Raw genomic sequence first — 18925 nt, 5'->3', positions numbered from 1 at the left:
ACTTTTTCTTTTTTCAAATGTAATTTTCAATGAGACTGATATTTCCTACAGTTTTTGTTTTGATGAGAATGAAAAATATATTTTTTGATTATATATATTGTTGATAATCTAAGATTTGATTCATCTTAAAAGAAGAAGATCAGAAAATTATTTCGTGGGGTTTTGCTTCATCCAAAAAAGGTGCTTTTTATGTAAACAAGTTGTAGGTTTCAACTTGTAACGCCCCGTTCTAAGAGTAATTATTCATGGATCCCTGGGCTCAAGAGTAAGGGCGTTTTGGTCTTTTTGGGCAATGAGTTTTATACGAGGAGGTTTCGGACCGGTGTATGTTGATAGAAGCAAAGGGCTTCTCGCCACATTCGCGTGGATATGAAGTTCGTCGGGAACGGGCTTAGAATAAAGGAGTTATGACATTTTGAAGATATTGACATTTATATCCCTTAATGGGAAAAGTTGATAAGGAAGGCCAAGTATAAGAATGGGACACGCTGGGTACGCCCAACGTAGGCTGGGTTACGCCCAACGTAATCGGGTAAATGAACGCGGGTCTGTGGGGGCGTACGCCCAGCGTACTGGATGTACGCTCAACGTACGTCCAGAGTCTTTAAACCCTAATTTGAGGGTGAGCCACTATATAAGGAACATAGTGGCTCAAACCCTAGCCTCATTATCAGTCTCCCCAACCTCAGAGAAACCCTAGAACGCCTCACCCTTCCTTTTGTGAGATCTTGGCCTTGGGAAGCTCATTTTGGAGGTTTAAGCTTGGAAGAGGAAAAGAGGAAGTTGTCAAAGAAGGACTTGGGGAGTTGGAGCTTTTAGATCTGGAATAACATCATCTTCTGGAGCCCTTTTGAGGTATAAAGTCTCTTGCTTGAAATTTATTTTGTGTGGATCTTGGTGTTATGAAGTTTTGACATCTTTCTTGTCCCAAAAGCCTCATCTTGATGCATGATTCGAGTTGGTTGAGATTAGTTGTCCTTTTAGACCTTAGGAGAGGTCTTGAGTAAGAAAAATAAGGTCCCAAGGGCTTTCGTTGTCTCATATGTGATATAGATGGGCCTTAATGGATTAAGACCTTGAGTTAAGAGCTTTATGGACGTCCCAAGTAATAAAGTTTGAGACTTTTTGGATCCTAGGCATGTTTGGCCGATGGATTTGAAGTTTGGGCTTAAGAGCTTAAGCCATTAAGGACTTATGAGGACTTTGAGTTCAGCGGGTTTACGCCCCGCGTAAAGTGATGTACGCCCAGCATACTCACCATTTTGCCTGTACGCTTAGCGTACATGGGAGGTACGCCCTGCGAACTCTATCTGCATGGATCATGAGTTTTTGGGCCGTGGTTTGGAGCATGTTTGGGTATTTGGGCCTTAGTGGGCCATCAGAAATCATATTTTATGGACCAAGGATTTTATGGTGGGCTTAGGTTGAGGCCCATTAAGGGATTGGGCCCAATGTAGCAAATTGGGCTATTGGTGGGTCACTAGTGGGCTTGAGAAGCTTACCTAGTGTTGGGCCCTTCATATTCTAGTGTTGGGCCTTAGTCTTGGACCAGTTTAAGTTAAGGGTAAATTTGTCAATTTACCCCTTGGAAGGATATTGTGCTTGGGCTAATGGTTATGTTGCTGCTTTGGATAGTTCGGGATTTTTGGTGAGACGGTGGTTCGGGCATCTGCTTCTTCAGTCAGAGTTTCGGCAGTTGCAAAGTGAGTTATCCTCACTATATCGACAGGGTCTACGGCACCAAGGCCGGCCCTTTATCGGATTGTAATCCGGGTATCGTTGTTATGTTATTGCTATGCTATGTTTGCATCCTGGTAGTTAGGATGGTATATGTTAGAGACCTGGTTAAGGTCGGTATCCTGGTATATAGGATGATGCTATGCTAGTGACCGGTTAGGTCGGTATCCTGGTTAGGATGATGTTATGTTATGTTATGTGATCTGCTAGATCGGTTTGATTTGATGCGTATTGTTATATGATTGTATGTTTATGTGCACATGGTTGTTGGACTGGGGTTGGGTTGAGACGGGTCCTGCTTTGTGCTGTAGGCCAACATACCCAGGGCGGACCGGATATTCCGAAGGCCCAGCGAGCGGTCCGAATAGGCTGTAGGCCCCACGAGGGCGGACCAGACGTGCCGAGGCTCGGAGAGCGGACCAGGCCGAATGAAGGCCCGGTGCGGGCGGACCAGTCATACTGTAGACTCAGAGAGTGGACCAGGTGGATTGAAGGCCCGGTGCGGTCGGACCAATCATACTGTAGACTCGTTGTATATGGCTAGACTCGGAGGGTGGACCAGGTGGACTGTAGGCCGGTGCGGCGGACCAGTCACACAGTAGACCCGAAGTGCATGGCTGTTCTGTATCGATTATATGATATGGTTATGTTGTATGGCGTTGGTATTTTGGGGGTATCTCACTAAGCTTTCGGGCTTACAGTTGTGGTTTAAATGTTTTAAGGTTCTTCGGGAGACCATGGCAAGGCAAAGGCGTGATCGTACCGCTCCTCATGTTTATGTTTTATGATATGGTTCTGGGGAATACTCTGATAATAAAAGTGTTGAAAACCTTTTTGTAATAACTTTATGAATGTGGATTGTTTTTGAAAAGTTTTAAATTGGTTGAAATTTTTAGAGTGTTACACAACTCTTACTGTTTTTGTAATATCAATAAGTTCATTTGATTATTCAAGGGTTGGAATGGTTTTTGTTAATGGATTCCATTCTTGGTGATTTAGTGTGTGTTGGTATGTAGTTTGGTTCTTACAATTGTGGTATTTCAGTAATTTGATTGATATTTTGATCAGCTTATATGTACAGAGTGTGAAGTTTTGAAAGCTAGATCTACCAACACATTTTGGGCATTTGATTGGGGAAGTCAAGCATATATAAAAAGATGGATGTGACCCTTGCTCTTTCGCACAGAATCGAGATTTGTTGTTAATTTCTACCAATTTTGAATTCAAACCACTATTATTAGTAGTTCACCCATCTGTTTGAACTGTTATATAGGAAGAAAGAGAACATGCAATAGATCTTGGAAGAAGACCTTGAGCAACTAAAAGCCCTCGAAATGTGTTACAAGGTGAGTGAATGGTCTTTTTGTTGACCTTTCCTTATTGTATTGGATTATTAATCAATTATGGCCAAACATAGACTTTTAATGTTACAAACTTACTGTTTGTTTGTTTGCTTTTTTTTTTTGCATTAAAAGGTAAGTGTGTTATTTCATCTTGAAGGGAATAGATAAGCACCAATAACTAAAATAAGGAGACTAACTTTATTTAACTGTTGTTGCAATCTGTGTATTGCATCCTTTTATTTGAAGGCATGCAGAAAATATATGTTTATTTTTATAATATTGTTTTTCTTTTATTTATCCTTTTCACTTAAATATCTATATTGTTGTCAAATATTTAGATAAAAATTGGCATTCAATTTGGTTTATTTTAATTATTGTAAATGTAATCGTGATATCTTCTTTATGTTAACCATAATTTCAAAATCCCATCTCCTCAAGTTTGGTTTAAGAGTCTTTATTTTACTTTATATACGGTAATGTTTTATAAAAAGAAAAATTGTTATTTTTAAACATATTACATACTTTTAAATGATAATAATTTATAGCTTCAAAGTTTAATAAGATACTTACAAAACTTGGATAAACACCAAAATGAATATTGAGCATTTATGTCATATTATATTAGTGAAATAAGAAATAATATTGTTGACCAATTAGATGAGCAAAACTACAAAATAACAAAAGAAGATTTAATTGGGTTTTTAATAAAAATAACAATGTACATTTATTTTTAATCCTAAACAAAATATTATTATTTTAACAAAATACATCAACATACTTCTATTTTTAATCCAAAACCGCAACATATACTTTAAAGAGACAATTATGAATAACAAATAAACACCGAAAGGAAATGATTCGTTGAAATGTAACTTTTCTTTGAAATACAACATGTTTCTGAATGAAAATTACTGCCAAATGAAATTTATATGAATAGAGAGGTGGGCAAAATAACTGGTTCACGGTTCCTAATCCGAAATGGTTTGAAGTCCAAAACCGATAAGAAAATGAGGCATGTTCAGTTTAAAACATATCCACCGGTTTGGATCGGTTTGAGGACTTTTCAAATGAAACCGGTTGGAATAACCGGTTTTTAAACCTATAAAAAACCGAATTTCATATATTAAAAAAATATTGCTTTCATCCATCATTACTTCAATATGTTGTTTATACAAAGTTTGAGAGGTTTCTGAAGACCAATTTTCACATCTTGTACTATCCGAGATACACCAAAAATACTTTGTAAAAACTAAAAGTTGAAAAATACCATTTTGAACCCCTTAAATTGTACCAAATAGCCGGAAAATACCTTCGCTCATTGTGTAGCCTTGAGTTTTACTTATTTGTCTGTTGCATTGTCCGACTATGATAAAATTTATACTAAAAAAAGAAGTTTTAGTCTCCAAACTTTATGTGGTGTATAAAAAGTGTTGTATGATTAGTAATGCACAATCAATCATGTGTTCATGTACATTTCATGTGTTCATTTACTTTTTTACAGAATCCAAACTTTTCATTCTTAATTCTTATTGATTTCGTTTTTGCTAGCATGACTCTTATTGATACATGTTTAAATGTAGTAAACTTTTTGTGCAAAAGAACTAATCGCCTCAGAAACTAATTTCTGAAAATACTATTCGCACCCGTCGCTTGGCGCGGGTAAACGGCTAGTTTATATATATATATATATATATATATATATATATATATATATATATATATATATATACACACACAAAATCCAATGAGATTTTCTAATATATGCAAAAACCACCTATAAAACTATTTACAATATTTATTTTATTATTATAGCTAGAATTTATAAACTTTAATTTATTGACAAATATTTGTTGGGTTTTAGTTTACTACAACATCTTATGGTGCACATACAACCCTAAAAGCTTTGGATCTATGTTTTTCTCTAATTCTACATGCAATATTGTTTTCAAAGCTTTAAGCCTACAACTAGCATACAAATGATATAAACAACATACAATACTAGTTAGGAGTTTACCTCTTTGTGTAGCTTGTAGAACATGTAGTATCTGACCTTTAAGAACTTAGCACCAATAGTATGAATGCTAATGGAATCACAACACACTATAGACAAAGGATGGCATTTTGAGAGAGAATCCTAGCCACCAAAATCGTCCATAATCTCCAAGAATACATTAGTCTTGATTTTGGCTATGGAGTAACATATTTATATGTGGGATTCCAAAGGTCATGGGTTAACCCTAACCCATACCCATGAGTTTATGATCCATGGTTCATGTGACCTAACTCTTTATGTATCCATGCATAAACTTAGTCCAACATGGATCATAAGCCCAACATACAAATATAACTAATTTACACAATTAGTCCCCATTGATTTAATTAGTCTATTTTGATCACTAAATTAATTCCAAAATTATTCTTGATCAATACTAATTAAATCATATGATTTCATATCAATATATTAGAACTTATAATATATTAATAAACCATAAATAAACTCTTCTCAAAAGTCCATTCTAACACATTGTCCTGATGATATGCAACCCAAACGGATCATGCTACTCTCGGGTCAAATACATACCAATTATAGTTATGGGCTTAGACACCTAATCCAACAATATTATTGACATATATTATGAGAACATATAAATAATCTCAGGTCTATTAGAATAAATAAAAATCTTTTTTGTCCATACGTCACACTCTCATTCATTTTGATATATGTTACTCGGTGGCTATAAAATTAAGTTTTTATAAACTCGTGGTTTTCACAGATCTCTAACCTATTTATGTGTGTGTGTATGTCTATATATACAAAAAATCCAACAAGATTTCATTATATATACAAAAACCACCTATAAAACTATTTACAATATTTATTTTATTATTATATATAAAATTTATAAACTTTATTTTATTGACAATTATTATGAAAAAATATAAATAATATCAAATGTATTCTAATAAATAAAAATCTTTTTTACCCACATGTCACACTCTCATTTATTTTTTCATATGTAATTAGGTGGCTATAAAGTTAAGTTTTTATAAACTCGTGCTTTCCACGGGTCTCTAACCTCGTGTGTGTGCGTATATATATATATATATATATATATATATATATATATATATATATATATATATATATATGAGAAATCTCCAGAAAAGTCCCAATATTTACGGAAAATTTACACTTTAGTCCCAAGATTTTTTTTGAACGAAAAAGTCCTGAAAACCTGCAAAAATTTATAGTTTGACCCTTTTTGACGGGTTGAAACCGATACCAAATTAATTTGGGACTATTTCGTAAACTAACCCAAAATATTGAGACTTTTCTATAAACAAAAATATTATGACTTTTCTGTAAACAAAAATATTATGACTTTTTTGCAAACAAAACCCTTATTATTATTATTATTATTATTATTATTATTATTATTATTATTATTATTATTATTAAAAATATAAAAAAGATTACTATTTTTTGAACTTGTATTATTAATATTGTTAATAAAATATATAAATGCATTTATGTGACATCCCCAAAATCACGGCCAGAAAAGACCGATTTTCATTTATGTTTTTAAATAATTTCAGAGTAAATCCTTTTGATTTGAAAGAGTTGCAGAATTTGTTCCCAAAACAAAACATGATAAAATAATATTTATCAAAGCATTTAATCAAGAGATGCATTTTCATTTATATAATCAAAACTCGGGATGTCATGTTCCGGTACAGACCATAAAGCATAAACGATAACATTACAAGTCATTCAACAAATATATACATATACAGACTTGTAAACAAAACAACTTGATGATTCAACCATCTTATGCCCTCGCGCCACTACCTGTAATACAAATAAAACTGAGTGGGTCAGGCTTGGGAGCCTGGTGAACATATAGGGTTTTCAACCCACAACAAATAAGTTATATTTAATTTCACCAACCAATCACTATCCCGATTACCCATTCCCGTTATCCTCACTTTACGTCCCTAAAATAACATCTATCTCAAGGGACCTAATCTAGGATTTTCATCGGGACGGACATCACTGCGAAGGGGTTTCCTCAACAATAGATATCCTAAAGGCAACCATGAGGGGGATAGAGTACACCGGTGAACACATCGTTCACAACACCTACAGGTTATGAACCTGCTAGCGTTCCACTGGACTGTCTAGAAAGAGTCCGTGGTCGTTATCCATACTCCGCTGAATAACTAGATCAACAACAACAACAACATCGAGGCCTCTCATCTGTTTATTACACACCAACTATCTACCCATGTTCTACCCAACATATTAGTAGATAAAATATATACTTTCATACATAGTTTGAAACCTGTATATCATTTTCATTCAATATATATTCCACATAACAGATGAGGCATACCCACGTAACACGTATTTCATAGAAAGCAATTCAGATCTATGAGATGGAAGAGGGTGAACATACATTCACACACATAACAACAAATTCTACACACAACACGTATTTCGTATAAAATACTTCATAATCATGCGTTAGAAGAAGGTAACTACACACTCACACTTATAAACAACAATATACTTGATACACTCGAACCATACTTGTATTATTATCGTGTTTATGAAAGGTAGTATACACTCACTTGATCAGAAGACGATCGGACAGCACTACGACTTGCAGAAGTAGTAATCCTCAGCAGATCTGGAAGATCTTCACAAAAATCGAACTTCTCGCGGGCAGAGCTTCGACTCGGGAACCGCATTTCTCGGGATCTTCGGGATCTCGGGACTTGCCTCGGGGCTTGAGAATAATACCGGGGCTTTGGGGTATTTCTGGCACGCAAAACGATGCAAAACGGGAGAGAGAAGAGAAGAAATTGGCAAAAGACTCGGCTGCCTTCGGATCCTATTTATAGGAGGCTGGAGCCTCGGAGTACGCGGGGCGTACTGGCCTCCGAAGTCGTCACTGCATGCGTCATCCGAAGTGTTGACACTCTTCGGAGTACGCGGGGCGTACGTCGGATCGGACTGGTGACTCCCCCTTCGGATAATGCCGGATTTTTCAATTAAAAATAAATACAATTTATTTATCAAACTTCGGAAATTCATATCTTCTTCATACGAACTCCGTTTTCGACGTTCTTTATATCCACACGAAGATGAGAGTACGCTCTACAACTTTCGTTTAGACTCCATCGGCTAATTTCGACTTTATTTTTATTATTTATTTTTAATAGGCCGCGACAGAAACTTTCGTTATAAATTCATAACTTCTTCGTTTGACGTCCGTTCTCGCCTAACTTTTTATCGCTTCGATACCAACAACGAGACCTTCGATCCTCGTTTAGATTGCTTCGGCTAAAAACAGCTCGATCTCAAATCGAGTATTTCAGGCTGCATATTGCTAAGTCGAAACTTCGATAAATCATAACTTCCTCATACGAAGTCAGATTTGGGCGTTCTATATATATTCGGAAACCTCGTTTCGACCACTACAACTTTATGTAAAGATATCGGACTTATCTCATACTTTACTTTTGACGCTTATTTTTTTATTCTTAATTAATCAAACCACATAATTAAGCAATTAAGCACTAAACACATAATACTCAAATAATACATTCTTATTAATTCAAAACGGGTTACAAAGGTTAACCTGGACCATTACATTGCTAAAAAATGGCAAGCCCAGAAACACAGGCGTTACAATTTAAATGAAAAAATAATGACATTGTCTAAAGGTAGAGGTGGAGAAGATGGTGATGCTTTTAGCATTGAAATCATGAACTTTTGCTTGTATATTTTAACTTTGTATATGGCAATTTCACATTTGTTATTATTGTTTTCAGTTCAGAGTATTAATACTTAACAATTTAAAAGAAATTGCGTATCTGTAAAATTATTTATAAATAGTTTAAGGTAGAATGATTTCTCACATTGTATATAAACTTGTTTAAGGTAGAAGAATTACTTTCCAAATTCAACAGATCCACTACAAACATAACCCATATCAAAATTTAAAAGTATTAATTACAATATCTTTTTAATAAAAGTAATAGGAATAATTCAAAAGTATTAATCAAAATTCAAAAGTATTAATCCAAAAACATATCCTATTACTTTATATTAAACAAGATATTGTAAGTACTACTTTTGAATTTTGATATGGGCTACCTATCTATGTAGATGTTTGTAGTGGATCTGTTGGATTTGGAAAGTAATCATTATATCCTTAACAATTTTATATACAAAGTGAGAAATCTTTCTACCTTAAACTATTTATAAACAATTTTACAAATATGCAATTTATTTTAAATTGTTAAGTATTAATATTTTGAATTGAAAACAATAATAACAAATGTGAAATGACCATATACAAAGTACGCATATACAAACATAAATTCATGATTTCATTGCTAAAAGCATCACCATCTCCTCCACCTCCACCCTTAAACAATATCATTATTTTTTTTCATTTAAATGCATTTATATGTTTTATTAAGAATATTAATAATACAAGTTCAAAAAATAGTATTCTTATTTATATTTTTAATAATAATAATAATAATAATAATAATAATAATAATAATAAAAATATTAAGGTTTTTTTTTTGCAGAAAAGTCATAATATTTTTGTTTACAGAAAAGTCATAATATATTTGTTTATAGAAAAGTCCAAATATTTTGGTTAGTTTACGAAATAGTCCCAAATTACTTTGGTACCGGTTTTAACAGGTAAAAAAGGGTCAAACTGTAAATTTTTGCCGGTTTTCAGGACTTTTTCGTTCAAAAAAAAATATTTTGACTAAAGTATAAATTTTTCGTAAATATTGAGACTTTTCTGGAGATTTACTATATATATATATATATATATATATATATATATATATATATATATATATATATATATGTATGTATGTATGTATGTATGTATATAAAAATGAGTATTCCTTACAACACTATATAACTTTAGATACACAATCCATATTCCATGTATAATATGTCGTTTTGCATAATATTTTCATTTGTAATCATTCAAGGTTCTTAATTTTCAACCCAAACTTGATTTGTTTCGAAAATTTCTGAAAATTTGTTATTTATGTATCCCTTACATCTTTTTCATTTTCATCTGTAGTAAATATAACCATGTAGTTTTTCGACAAAAGACGTAATGTATGAGGAAAATAAAAGTGAACGTCGTAAATGTTTGATGTGAATCAAGTTACGTGTTGAAGTTTAAGAGGCTTTGACGATTACAAATGCAAATATGATATAAAATAACGTAATATGATGAAGTTAGGTACCTAAGCTTATGTACTATTGTAAGGTATATTCGTTTTCCTCATATATATATATATATATATATATATATATATATATATATATATATATATATATATATATATATATATATATATATATATAGGGAGAGAGAGAGAGAGAGAGAGAGAAAATTGCAAAAATGGTTCATGAGGTATGCTGAAAATTACCACTTCGGGCCAAACAGGTTTAGACTAGCACAAATGGTCTAGAATTTTCCATTTTATTGCGAGTTTGGTCAATTTTGGTTTATTTTTTACATATAATGGCGATTTTGCCCTTTATATATATTTTTTTCATTTTTTTTACAGAAATAAAAAAAAGAAAATGAAAATGAAAATACTCTCTCTCTCTCTCTCCCTCTCCCTCTCCCTTCCCTTATGTTATCCATCCTAGACAAATCTTTTTTTTTTTCTTAAGAACACTCGAGAACATCTTCCACCACCACCACACTGTTCTACCACCGTTTGCCACCACCCCAGTCGCCACCTAATAAATAATGTTTTACACAAATGGTTGGTATTGTATTTTGGATTATCATATGCACCTAGCATTTTAATACAACTGATGACTCAGGTGTCATGCCCATTTATTGAGAAAATTGTAATCATTTACTTTTGACAACATTCCGATCTTAAACCAAAGAGAGAAGGAACACCAACAACATTTGCGAGACATATTTAATACATTACAATAAAATGAATAGTATGTTTTTCTAAAAAATGTAGTATTTTACATGTCTTCACAAGGGCGGTCCTAGCTAGGTGCCAGGTGTGGCACCGGCAACACCTAGCTTCCGCGCACAAAGTAGATTTTTTTTTTTTTAATTTTTACCTATTGTGCCACTACGTAAAAAAAATCGTGCAACTACTAAAAAAATTGTGCAACTAAATAAAAAAAATATTGTCACTCTTTCGGGAATTACCAAATGAAAAAAAAAATAATAATAACGAGCCAAATGTTTTATTCAATTATTGTCTAATAGTCCAATTGTCTAAAGCCCTAAAACCCAAAATAAAACATAATTGGAAAAATTAGCAATTGGGCTAATTGCTTTTAAAAAAGATAGCCCAATCATAATTGTAATTGTTGATCGGTACAAAGAAAAAAAAAACACACACGAATACACAAAATGTTCCTAAATATCAATCACCAATCAATCAATCACTTCCGTTTCTAATCCTAATGCAACTCCACAAACACCAATCACCGATCAATCAATCCCTTTGGTTTCTAATGCAACTCCACAAACACAATGCTCTAACCAACCTAATGATAATGTTGACTTGAAAGATCTTCCAAGGGACCCGACGGATAGGCCATTGATTACAAGTTACAAACCAAATATAAGAAATGATGTAAGAAGAGCATATTTGATTCAAGGGCACATAAGTTTCCTAAAAAAATAGGTGATAGATTTAGAAGATTCGTTCCTTCATGGTTTGATGACTTTGATTGGTTGGAATATAGTGTGAAAAAGAATAATGCATATTGTTTATATTGTTATTTGTGTGGGGACCTCATGGGACAAAAAGGAGGGAGAGATGCATTTGTTTCTCAAGGTTTTGATACTTGGAATAAAAAAGATGCATTTCGGACTCATATGGGTGGTGTTGATAGTTTTCACAACAAAGCAAAAGAACAATGTGAGTTTTTAATGAGGGAAAAACAAGCTATCAATGTAGTCTTAAGGAGGCAAACCGAAGCAGAGGATCATAAATATAAAGCTCGATTATGTGTTTCTATTATTGTTGTTAGACTTTTATTGAAAACCGGTTTACCATTTCGTGGTCATGACGAGTCGGTTAACTCAGAAAATAGAGGGCTATACATTGAAGTGTTAAAAGCCATTCGAGAGACTAGTGAAGATATTTTCAACAATACTTTAGAAAACGCTCTAAAAACAATCAACTAATTTCCCCTAAAATTCAAAAAGAACTTGTGCAATGTTTTGCACAAGAAGTACTTTTGAGTATTCGTGAAGAGATTGGTCAAAATGTTTTTGCTTTACTAGTTGATGAATCTAGTGATGTTTCAAAAAAGGAACAAATGGCTATTGTTTTGCGTTATGTCGATAGTCTTGGCTTTGTGAAAGAAAGATTCATAGGTCTAGTGCACGTGAAAGATACATCTTCTTTGACACTCAAAAACGCCATAAATGAAGTATTTACAAGTAATAACTTGAGTTTTAGTCAGGTAATTTATTCTTTACTTTTTTGTTATTTCAATTTAATTAATATATATATATATATATATATATCTATATATATATATATATATATATATATATATATATATATATATATATATAGTTTTAAATTTTAATAGATAAGAGGACAAGGTTATAATGGGGCTAGGAATATGCGAGGAGAATTCAATGGTTTGAAAGCTTTGATATTACAAGAGACTGATACGGCTTTTTATGTACATTGTTTTGCACACCAACTTCAATTAGTAGTTGTGGTTGTAGCAAAGAAGCATGATGGTGTTAGTGACTTTTTTGAGAAAATTTCGTTGGTGGTTAATGTAGTGGTGAACTTGAAACCGGAAGAGGGTTAAATCAAGAGACTACACTTGTTCGAGCAGGAGAAACAAGATGGGGTTCACATTTCAACACACTCACAAGTTTGATGAAGTTGTTTGCAGATGTTATTGTAGTTTTAGATTTTGTGAAAGAGGAGGGAGGGTCATTGGCAAACCTTCAACAAGCATCTGGAATCTTAGCATAATGTAAATCATATGAGTTCGTGTTTTACTTACATATGATGTATGCCATTTTACACCTCACGGGTACATTGTCAAAGCAACTTTAAAGAAAAGATCTAGACATTTTAGAAGCGGCTTCGATGGTTAGAAAGACAATGGAGGCATTGCAATCTTTTAGAAACATAGGGTTTGCTAGCATTTTGCCAAAAGTATCCTCTTTTTTTCAAACACACGAAATTGATACTTTGGATATGGAAGAGTTGTATATTGGTGCGAGAAACCGTAGGACTACAAAGACTAATATGTTTCATTTTGAGGTTGAAATCTTCAACACGGTGGTAGATATGCAACTTACAAAATATCGGGATCGATTTAGTGAAACAAGAACCCAATTACTAGAATACATGGGGTGCTTTGAGCCATTGTGATTCATTTGCACAGTTTGACAAATCAAAGTTATTGAAGTTGGGTAAGTTATACAAGTATAACTTTGATGATTCAGATATGATAGACCTTGAAGGACAACTTGAGATATTTTATCACTCTTGCAACAAAGATGAGCGCTTCACTAGTTTGAAAGGAATTTCTGACCTTTCTCGTTTGATGGTTAGTACGGGGAAGCATCGGTCTTATCCTTTGGTTTATAAGCTATTAAAGTTGGCTTTGATATTACCCGTAGCGACCGCAAGTGTAGAAAGATGTTTTTCAAAGATGAAGCTCTTGAAGACCGACTTGCGTAACAAAATTGACGATAAATTTTTGAACGACGCATTGCTTTATAATGTCGAGACCGAAGCACTTGCGAAAGTTGAGAATGAAAAAGTAATTGAGCGGTTTCAAAAGATGTCTGCACAACAACGACAAATTTAAATTCTAATATATTGTTGTTATATTATGTTTAACCAGAAAAAAATTGTATTATATGTTTTATATTATGTTTGATCGGAATTTTTTTAATGTTTTATATTATGTGTGACGGGAAAAAAAAAATTGTGCAATCCCTACTACTAATTCCTGCGTCCGCCCCTATGTCTTCATCAGTACCTACAAGAACTTGGGAAGACGTACCCATGAACTTTATTTTTAATCTTCCAAGGAATCAATGAGGAGTAGCTCAATTCTCAAAGATGTCACACTTTGTACCGTGCAAGAAATCTTCTGATCGTGTTAATGGTACTAAAATTTTCTTTCAGGAAATTTCCCTGTCAACATAGTGTCCCTAAATCAATCACCTCTGACTGGTATACAAATATAATAAGTTCATGTCTACACAGTGTTCTTAAATCAATCATGTATGACTGGTATACAAGTATAATAAGTTTCTATCTCATATTTGGCTAACTCTATGTGGATGTTTTGAAATATAATCAAACTTCAACAACACTACCCATTCACAATCAGTTGGGGAAATTGAAGTTGTTAATTGTACCCATGGAAACATGATCTGATGTTTGTGTGAGCATAAGCAAAATATAGGTTATGTAACCTTAACACACATTGAATTTGCCTAATTAGTATTATATACAACTCTATTAGAATCTCACTGTTTGCTCACGACGTATAGTGGAAACCCCACAAAGATGTGGAGGAGAAGATTTCCCAAACGGATGCTAACAACAACACAATGCCAATCGTCGCAAAAAAGAAAAAAAAAATCCCAATTTAGACCATCAAATTTGATTTCCCCATATTTCTTTATTTTGTTTTATTTCATTTCTATGAAGGAATATTTGAATATCATAGTATATGATCTTTAAATGTTTATTTATGTGATTAATTTGGAGAACTTAATTTTAACTTGAATTTTCAAAAATTTGATACATTTATCAAATGGATTTGCGCTTCCCGAAGGGAAGTAGAATGGTCCCAAAATATCAGTTTATTAGTTACTTGATACTTTGATAGTCAGACACCAATTAGCGAATTGTTGTTCGAAACGTCAAAGTATATATTCTTGTTTACATACTCTTGTGAAACTACTATAATCGAATTATGCAACTAAATGACACCATATGATTAATATCCAATAATCTGACTAATTTTTGTTGTAATACGTTGTAGATATGTTTCCCTAATGATTTACAAAACATATAAAAAAATCGTGAAATAACGTAGCTACACTTTGATTTGTAATATTTTGGGTCAATGGTGATAGTATTTTCTTTTAAACTACAAAATTGGTTGTAGTTGAAATTTTAACATAATTACTATTTCACGAAAGTAGAATAAATACACAGAATTGTAACGACTTTTTGCAAAATCACATGATGCATATACATGTGACGTTCACAAAATAAAAGATCGATCTATAATAGTAGCATCTTACAAGACTACATTCACAATATAAATGCTCAATGTATTTATATATATATATATATATATATATATATATATATATATATATATAATTATTTTTTTAATTAATATTAATATTCCTTTACATTTTTTGTTATATGATTAGCCCTACACACCAATCAATTAACCCAAGTTAGAAGTGGTCCTAGAGAAGCGCGTGGATATTGAGGCGAGGTTGTTAAAAGTCAGTAACCCAACCTGGCTTTTGATTTTTCTTTATGAAAAGAATTCCACACGCGTCACAACCACATTTGACAAGTATCCAGGTATCTATTCTCTTTTAAACTATCCCATTAAAATATTCATTTTCCCACTTATTTTCTATTGTTTTTCAAATTCCTTCATTACACGGAATCCCACACCATTTCCATTTCGTCTCTCCCGCTGAGCCGAAACCACACGACTCCACCCGATTCAATCCCTCAAGTTTAGGTACGCACTGTCATAAAAGCGTCTTACTGTGTCTGTGTATGTTTTTGGTGTCTGGGAAAACTTAATTACCTAATGTTTTCATAGTGTAATTCTGTCAGAATCGGGTTTGATTTTGAGCTACTGGTTGCTTTGTTTGATTGCAGGGTGAAGTTATTTTAGGGTCTGGTTTTGGTTATTGGTTATGTCCACATGGACAACAATTCAGAAAGGTTTTTATGTGTTTACGATTTTGCATTGAGTCGGTGTGTATTTTAGTTCATCTGTATCGATTATATATTGATCGTGATCTACGAAGATGAGTAAAAGTAGCAGGTGTATATCGAATTAAGCGTGAATGATTAATTAATTTGAATTTTTCCTACTGTTAGAGTGATCAGATGCTGTAGGATGATCAGGAAATTGGATTTACGAAAGCTGTTAGATTAATCATGATCTGTATGATCTCTCTGTGTGTTTACCTTCATGGTTTTTACTTTCCTTAGTTTGCTAAGGGATAACTAGTGATTTCTTATTGAACTTCAAACGCTCTTAGTTGTTACTTTGCAACTCTGTTACATAATCGACATATAATAAATACTTATTTCCATGGATATAAGGATCTGTTTATTTGATCATTGTTATGCAACCCTTCATGAAATTCTACTGATACACAGTTTCCTTTGCTACAGAACAGAAAGCCATGAGAAGTACTTGGATCATACACACAAGTGAATAAATATGGGAGGCTGCTGTTGTTGTTCTTCAAACCGTGTAGAATGGAACAATTCACCCCGATTATATCATGTTAGTGAAGTCTTTTCTCTTGTACCTTGATCCCTCTGTTTTTCTATTTCCAATTTTTCCATTTCTTGTACAGTATCCAGTAGTATCAGAGGATCGGCAGCCATTATCAGCACACAGTGGTGTAGCTTCTGTTGTTCCTACAGGGCTTTTAGTTGATACAAATCTTGATACTTCCATACCAGACACTTACAGACACCCACCAGCACCTTTACCATATGAAGCAATTGTTGGGGATCCTCAAACTCAAACTCCTCCTGTGCAAACAAATTGTTCTGACCCTATTGAAGATATAAAAATCAGTAATCATGGTGAAAATCTGGCTAAGGAAACCATGGAATCTGATTGCAAAGACCAAATTGATATCAAACTTGTTGCTACTGAAGAAGACGATGGCGAAGTCAAGAAGTCAAATGCACCTTTTGTAGCCCCTGAGGAGTGTCCTACATGTCTTGAAGGTAAATGCTTATATTAATCAAATCTATTGGTTCGAAATTATGGAAGCGTTTTAATTTCTTTTTCTTCTATGCAGAATATGACGAAGAAAATCCAAAAATAGTCACGAAATGCGAGCATCATTTTCACTTGTCGTGCATTCTTGAATGGATGGAAAGAAGTAATACGTGCCCTGTGTGCGATCAGGTTACTCCAAATTTCAATTTCAACAATTTTCATATGGTATTCAAGAACGTTTTAATTCGGAGAAATAGTTTTAAGAAAAATTGTTGTTGATATATGATAAATATCGAAAATACCCTTTGGCAAATACAAGAAATTCCAGGGTCCAAATCAATACCATTTATTTATCATGAAAACTTTGGGCAAAAAAAAAGTTTTTGTTTGTATTGTTCCTTTTTGTGATAAAAACCTTTCAAAGTGAACATGTGAAGCCTACAAACAAAGTACAATTATTATTATTTATATTGTTTTTATTCTGATTAACTTTGTGTCATCTATCGTCCAGATAATGGAACTCAACTTTCCGATCAATGACTAGCGGTGGAGTATTCATTTGTAGTATTAGTTTCAAACATAGTTAGGTCTCATATTTTTAATTCTTTTTTATTTTTTTTATTTTTGTTATTTGGATGCATAGTATCTTTTGTTAATTCCACTGGAAATAAAAATAGAATATACGAACTTGAAAGGCAATACCCATATGGATATTTTCCGTAATAAATGACATATAAGGACCATATATATGATTAGAAAAAAAAAAAAAAAAGTTGATCCACCAGTGCAACAATTACAGGGACCATTTCTGTAATTTACTCTTTAATCTATAATTATTCATACTACTAATGCTTAAGATTGAAAAAGTCATTAATTATGAATTTATTTTGACGCTATCTTAGTAAATGCTAGGCTATGATGTGGTGCAGTTTAGAGTTAAAAATGCAAACTGCCTAGCATAATTGGTTTGACAAAATTACAAAACCGAGTGCACAAAAAATGTAAACCGCGTAATGTATTGTTATATTTATAGAGTCTATTGATGATAGGTGCATTGAAAGCGCATTAGACTTCAATGAAATGAATCTTGTCATCTTGATATTGCTAAAAATGAAATGGGGTGTTTAAGAATCAATAATATTGATAAAAAAAAAAAAAAAGCTGAAGAATTTGGTAAATTGAATAAAGTGGACGTTTCAAGGATCAAAAGTGATGAAGACAAAAGAGTTGTGTTGTGTCCTATGAATCTATTTCATATCCATCCCGACAATGATGCAAAGAACAATGACAATAATACCATGATCTTTGTCAAGATTGTGGTATTATTGAATTCAAAATTTAACAATAAATTTTGGTATTATTAAGTTTATCATTCTTGAATATGAATCTATTTCATAACCATCTGACAAAAATACCATGAATTCAAAATTTGACAATAATTTGAATTCAAAATTTATCATTCTCGAACATGCTGCCAAAAATCCTCATGATGTTGCGTTTGGAAGCATACCAAATAGTTCTAAATGGAAGAAATATAGGAGCAATGAAGTTTGGCTGTTAATTACTTCGATAGGTTCTTGATTAAACCTCCTCTTCATTCCCAGAAAAATAGCCATTTGTTATGCAGAAATTCTCTAAGGGTTGGTTTGATAACATCTGTGGGTTTGTGACGTTGCTGAGAGCAAGGAAAACCCATTTCGCCATTATTATATTTCACTTCCATTAAACCTCTTCTTAACTCTAATAATTTATAGAGAAACCTGAGGTCTAAACTCTAAACACATTGGAGACGGATGCCAAGAGCCCAAGA

The 18925-nt window shown here is 33.0% G+C and overlaps 3 protein-coding genes across 7 annotated transcripts; all 3 read left to right on the top strand.

Annotated features, from left to right (window-relative positions):
• Positions 1-11911: 11911 nt before the first annotated feature.
• On the top strand, positions 11912-13118 carry LOC145095023 (uncharacterized). The gene is made up of 4 exons (XM_079032967.1): positions 11912-12251; positions 12326-12585; positions 12860-12876; positions 12920-13118. The coding sequence occupies exons 1-4, from the start codon at positions 11912-11914 to the stop codon at positions 13116-13118; spliced, it is 816 nt and encodes a 271-aa protein (XP_078889093.1).
• Positions 13119-13250: 132 nt separating this feature from the next.
• Positions 13251-13965, top strand: LOC145095022 (uncharacterized). The gene is made up of 2 exons (XM_079032965.1): positions 13251-13433; positions 13537-13965. The coding sequence occupies exons 1-2, from the start codon at positions 13251-13253 to the stop codon at positions 13963-13965; spliced, it is 612 nt and encodes a 203-aa protein (XP_078889091.1).
• Positions 13966-15731: 1766 nt separating this feature from the next.
• On the top strand, positions 15732-17809 carry LOC145091477 (putative E3 ubiquitin-protein ligase RHB1A). Of its 5 annotated transcripts, none has more exons than XM_079029212.1 (5): positions 15732-15882; positions 16551-16665; positions 16739-17120; positions 17195-17304; positions 17627-17809. In XM_079029212.1, the coding sequence occupies exons 2-5, from the start codon at positions 16600-16602 to the stop codon at positions 17657-17659; spliced, it is 591 nt and encodes a 196-aa protein (XP_078885338.1). In that variant the 5' UTR covers positions 15732-15882; positions 16551-16599; the 3' UTR covers positions 17660-17809. The 5 variants fall into 5 exon arrangements, with proteins under 5 accessions (XP_078885338.1, XP_078885334.1, XP_078885337.1 ...); XM_079029210.1 differs by lacking the exon at positions 17627-17809 and adding an exon at positions 16026-16091 and having other exon boundaries at positions 15760-15882; positions 17195-17617; XM_079029209.1 differs by lacking the exon at positions 17627-17809 and adding an exon at positions 16026-16194 and having other exon boundaries at positions 15760-15882; positions 17195-17617.
• Positions 17810-18925: the final 1116 nt, after the last annotated feature.

The sequence above is a fragment of the Lactuca serriola genome, chromosome 3 (genome assembly GCF_051521515.1).
Source record: "Lactuca serriola cultivar US96UC23 chromosome 3, Lser_US96UC23_V15, whole genome shotgun sequence".
Taxonomy (NCBI): Eukaryota; Viridiplantae; Streptophyta; class Magnoliopsida; order Asterales; family Asteraceae; genus Lactuca; species Lactuca serriola.
The sequence above is the reverse complement of the archived record's forward strand: the minus strand, read 5'-3'. Positions and strand labels throughout refer to the sequence as shown.

Bases quoted from the DNA above. Each gene is read 5' to 3' on its own strand.
- LOC145091477 (XM_079029211.1), top strand. From the start codon at position 16,600: ATGGGAGGCTGCTGTTGTTGTTCTTCAAACCGTGTAGAATGGAACAAT. The intron at 16,666-16,738 runs GTTAGTGAAGTC...TTTCTTGTACAG, and splicing joins ATTCACCCCGATTATATCAT to TATCCAGTAGTATCAGAGGA. The intron at 17,121-17,194 runs GTAAATGCTTAT...TCTTCTATGCAG, and splicing joins GTGTCCTACATGTCTTGAAG to AATATGACGAAGAAAATCCA.
- LOC145095023 (XM_079032967.1), top strand. From the start codon at position 11,912: ATGGGACAAAAAGGAGGGAGAGATGCATTTGTTTCTCAAGGTTTTGAT. The intron at 12,252-12,325 runs GTGAAGATATTT...AAATTCAAAAAG, and splicing joins AAAAGCCATTCGAGAGACTA to AACTTGTGCAATGTTTTGCA.
- LOC145095022 (XM_079032965.1), top strand. From the start codon at position 13,251: ATGGAGGCATTGCAATCTTTTAGAAACATAGGGTTTGCTAGCATTTTG. The intron at 13,434-13,536 runs GTAGATATGCAA...TCATTTGCACAG, and splicing joins TTGAAATCTTCAACACGGTG to TTTGACAAATCAAAGTTATT.